The sequence below is a fragment of the Palaemon carinicauda genome, chromosome 43 (assembly GCF_036898095.1).
Source record: "Palaemon carinicauda isolate YSFRI2023 chromosome 43, ASM3689809v2, whole genome shotgun sequence".
Taxonomy (NCBI): Eukaryota; Metazoa; Arthropoda; class Malacostraca; order Decapoda; family Palaemonidae; genus Palaemon; species Palaemon carinicauda.
In genome coordinates, this window is record NC_090767.1 from 11,835,308 (window position 1) to 11,839,839 (window position 4,532).

A 4,532-nucleotide genomic window follows, 5' to 3' on the forward strand; every position below is an offset into this window, starting at 1 on the left:
CCTTGATTTTCGAACCCCCTTTGCCAATGACACACCCAGCTTGACTCTGATGAACCAAGATCCTTGCGTCTGTCTCGGTGTTCCCCTTCTGCTGGGCCTTCGTCAGGAGAGAAAAAGATTTACAAGTTATTAAACAATTTATTATAAATTATAAAGCACAGTGAAGTGGGTGAACTGGGAAATGTATTCATACATTACATAGAAACTGGGGTTCTTGAATAAATTATTTATTAAATGTATTCTTTAAATATCTACATTGTCAGAAAGGAATGATCTTAAATACATTCATATATGTGATATTGAAAACAAAGGTTCGTTTCAATTATATGTTCTTAATATCAACATTGGACAAAGGGACTGAACATTTCACATTCTTGATAAGATTGAACAAAGGGACATTGAACATTTCCTATTTTTGATAAAATTGGACAAAGGGACATTGAACAATTCATATTCTTATATTCTTCATAAGATTGAACAAATGGACTTTGAACATTTCATATTCTTGATAAGATTGTACAAAAAGACATTGAACATTTTAAATTCTTGATAAGATTGGACAAAGGGACATTGAACATTTTATTTTCTTGATAAGATTGGACAAAGGGACATTGAACATTTAACATTCTTGATAAGATTGGACAAAAGAACATTTGGTCTTTTTATTTCTTGAAAAGATTGGACAAAGGGACATTGAACATTTCATATTCTTGATAAGATTGGACAAAAGGGCATTGAACATTTCCTATTCTTGATAAAATTGGACAAAGAGACATTGAACATTTCATATTCTTGATAAGATTGGACAGAGAGACATTGAACATTTCATATTCTTGATAAGATTGAACAAAGGGACATTTAGTCTTTTTATTTCTTGATAAGATTGGACAAAGGGGCATTGAAACACTTACCTCATCCAGGCATTCGAGGACCTCAGACAGAACTTTCAGGACGACGTCCTCGGATCCACCGATAGTCAGGACCCTGAAATATAAACACGTAATGTGTCCGTAACACCTACACACACACACGCACAAACACACCCCCAAAAGGAGAGAGAGAGAGAGAGAGAGAGAGAGAGAGAGAGAGAGAGAGCGATACATAGGAGAAAATATAGGACGTGAATTAACGTATCGTGTTACGCCCGATCTTCACATTCGTGAAAGGGATCTTATAGAATTTTTTTTCTGAGACAATTGTACATAAATATGCTATAAATTCCCCAAGATAAACTCAGGAAATCCCTTAAAATATTGATAAGGTTCACATACTAACAGTTTTCACAATCATTCTCAATCAGCACTTAAATCTCTCTCCTTGATCACACCACTTGTGTAGCAAGCACTCCCTGCCGACTTAGTGACCTATTCCTACTATTGTGCACTCCCTGGTGTCACAGTGACTTCCACTTATATAGCAGCACTCACTGCCGACTTAGTGACCTATTCCTACAATTTTGCTAAGTGAAACCCCATTATGTTTTCTATTTTATATATAAGATTTAGCTTTAATAACTGGAGGTTAAACGAGGCATGACACATGACCTAACCAGATTGAGGTCCTCAGGTTTGACCCTCCTGAGAAATGAATTTGATACCCGGGGGAACTAGGCATTAGTTAATGGTGCCACAGGGGCTGGAGAGCAAGAATGGAGGGAAAGTAGGATAGGAAAAAAGTTTAGGTAGAAGGAAAAGGAGAGCTGCCAAGATCCTTAAGCAATACCTTAGGCAATGTTTAGAGTGCACACCAAGGGGGGCACTGTGAGCAGTATGAAAAGGGTTTAGCATGTACATGGAAGCCTGTCAACTGATGTTGGACTTAAAGCCAGAGAAGTGAAAAGGGTTTATTAATAATACAAAATACAAGAAATATATCACTAATAAATTATTTGCTTTTAGGTTGTGGTGGCCAATGTGGTAACATCCCTGACTGGTGAACGCCAGAATGGGGTTCGAGCCACGCTTAAACTCCTTAGTCGCTTTGGTCGCTGCAACCTTACCATCCCTGTAAACTAAGGATGGGGGGTTTGGGGGAGCCTATGGATCAATCTGCTGGGTCATCAGCAGCCATTGCCTGGCCCTCCTAGGCCCTAGCTTTTGTGGAGAAGGGGCTTGGGCGCTAATCATACGTATATATGATCAGTCTCTAGGGCATTGTCCTGCTCGATGGGGCTATGTCACTGTCCCTATTCATGGGTGGCCTTTAAAAGTTTACTGGACTGAAGATATTCAGAAAATCAAAAGTACTTCTCACTTACATATTCAAACTACTATTGAAAAAAGGACAAGTCCTTAGGCCTCGAGAACCGAGACCTCCCCTGTAGGACTCAAGATATCCTATGATGATTATCTTGTATTCATTATGATTAATATGTCCTTTTCAGATCTAAGGCTATATGCCAGAGTATGGCTACCATCTTTTTCATAGAGGTCAACTTCTGGATTTTGGATGGGTCAAAAAAAAATTAAGGAGTAATGCTACACCAATCATTTATACATATATACTGTGTACACACACATAGATAGATATATATGTATATATATATATATATATATATATAATGAAATAGAGAGAGAGAGAGAGAGAGAGAGAGAGAGAGAGTTTTACATTTGGACGAGTGAATATGAAAAATTAGTTGTATTAGTAATAGTATTTGTAAGAGAGAGAGAGAGAGAGAGAGAGAGAGAATGGTCATGTCACAATCCTGACTTGAAGTGTTCCTACACCCAAAATATATTAATCCCAAACGAATTAATCTCTTCATTCCTCTCCATGAAATAAGTTACAGAAGTGATTAAACTCACTAGTTTTACACCCTACCAAAAACACCAAAAGCTAAGGGTGTATAATATATCTTAAGTCCTCTAATGTTGAAAAGGAAGGGGGTGGGTGTATATATACTGGTGTGTGGGGCGCCAACACTGGATCGATTCAGAAAACACGAACACCACTGTGGCTCTTACAGGAATTCCACTCAACTGACAACTAGGGGAAGGATTTGGGGGAGCCGTTGCAAAGGCCGCACAATGTGAAAACTACTGAAGTTGAATTTTCGCGCGTTTTTCAAGTTTTATAAGTTTTATTTCTAAACTTTTAGTAGTTTTATAGTTTTAATTATTATAAACTGGAGATTTTTTATTAATGATAATATGGACGTTAGTTCAATTAGATAAGTTTGATAATTGAGAATTATTATATAGTTATTTAATGGTTTAAGTTTTGATGTGTCCATGCTGCTAGTGAGAGAGAGAGAGAGAGAGAGAGAGAGAGAGAGAGAGAGAGAGAGAGAGAGAGAGAGAGAGAGAGAGTACAAAATCATATATATAAAAAAGTTTGCTATGGAAGAGTGGATTAAAATTTAAAACCACATACATATGTATATATATATAAATATATAAGTATAAGTTAAATTTTCTGAGAGAGAGAGAGAGAGAGAGAGAGAGGAGAGAGAGAGAGAGAGAGAGAGAGAGAGAAAATTTAACTTCAATTTCATATATATATATATATATATATATATATATATATATATATGACCTTCCCTCCTCCACTACATACCAAAGCTGAACACCAAGAACATGACACATGTACACACACATGTACATACGTACATACACCTCCCACACTAACAATTACACCCCTACACCCCCCCCCCTCTTCCCCTGAACTTAGTATCGACTTCTACAAGAATTGGCAAAGTAATGTTTGACCTGTGTATCCCCGGGCAACGGGACACAAAACACACACACAAACGCACGCACGCATACACCCTTCCGAGGTCCACGCCCAAATATTTTCAGGGGTGGGGCGAGGTGGTTGGTGGTGGGTTGTAGGTGGGAGGGGTGGGGGGTGGATGTGTGGGAAGTAATTAGGGGGAATGGGGGGGAGGGGTGGGGGGGGAGGGAGTTTGATGTAGATGTTGTGTAGGTGTTTTATATATATATATATATATATATATATATATATATATATATATATATATATATATATATATATTATATATATATATATATATTATATATATATATATATTATATATATATATATATATATTATATTTATAGATATATATTTATATATATAAATATTTATATATGGATATATATTTATATATATATATATATTAATATATATATTTATATAATATATATATATATATGTATGTGTATATATATATATATATATATATATCTTTAAAATATATATATACATTATTTATATATATTAAATATATATATATACATACATATATATATACATATATAATTTTGATAAACTTTGCACATCTAGATGTGTTTTTCATATTCAAATAAGTCAGTTTTACGGTCCCAGGTTCGATTCCCCGCCCAACAAGAAACTATTATCTTTGAGTTGGTTCCCCCTTGGGTCTCTGATCCCCAGGTATAAGAGGGAATCCAGATATTAAGGGAATATATATGGCTTATTTGAATATAGTGTGTGTGTGTGTGTAACACTTACATGCAATTGAAATCTAATTATTTCAAGAGAACTTATTTAACGTTGAAAGTTATAGT

At 35.5% G+C, this 4,532-nt stretch overlaps 1 protein-coding gene across 5 annotated transcripts in view; it reads right to left on the minus strand.

Moving 5' to 3' along the window:
* Positions 1–4,532, minus strand: part of LOC137634026 (heterogeneous nuclear ribonucleoprotein K-like) — a 128,595-nt gene that overhangs the window by 24,390 nt on the left and 99,673 nt on the right. For all 5 annotated transcript variants that reach the window (XM_068366267.1, XM_068366264.1, XM_068366266.1 and 2 more), the window contains 2 exons: positions 912–984; positions 1–97 (listed from right to left, as the gene is read on the minus strand). The exon at positions 1–97 is cut by the window's left edge and continues 11 nt beyond it. In XM_068366267.1, the coding sequence (XP_068222368.1) occupies positions 1–97; positions 912–984 (170 nt within the window). The remainder of the gene's footprint in view (positions 98–911; positions 985–4,532) is intronic.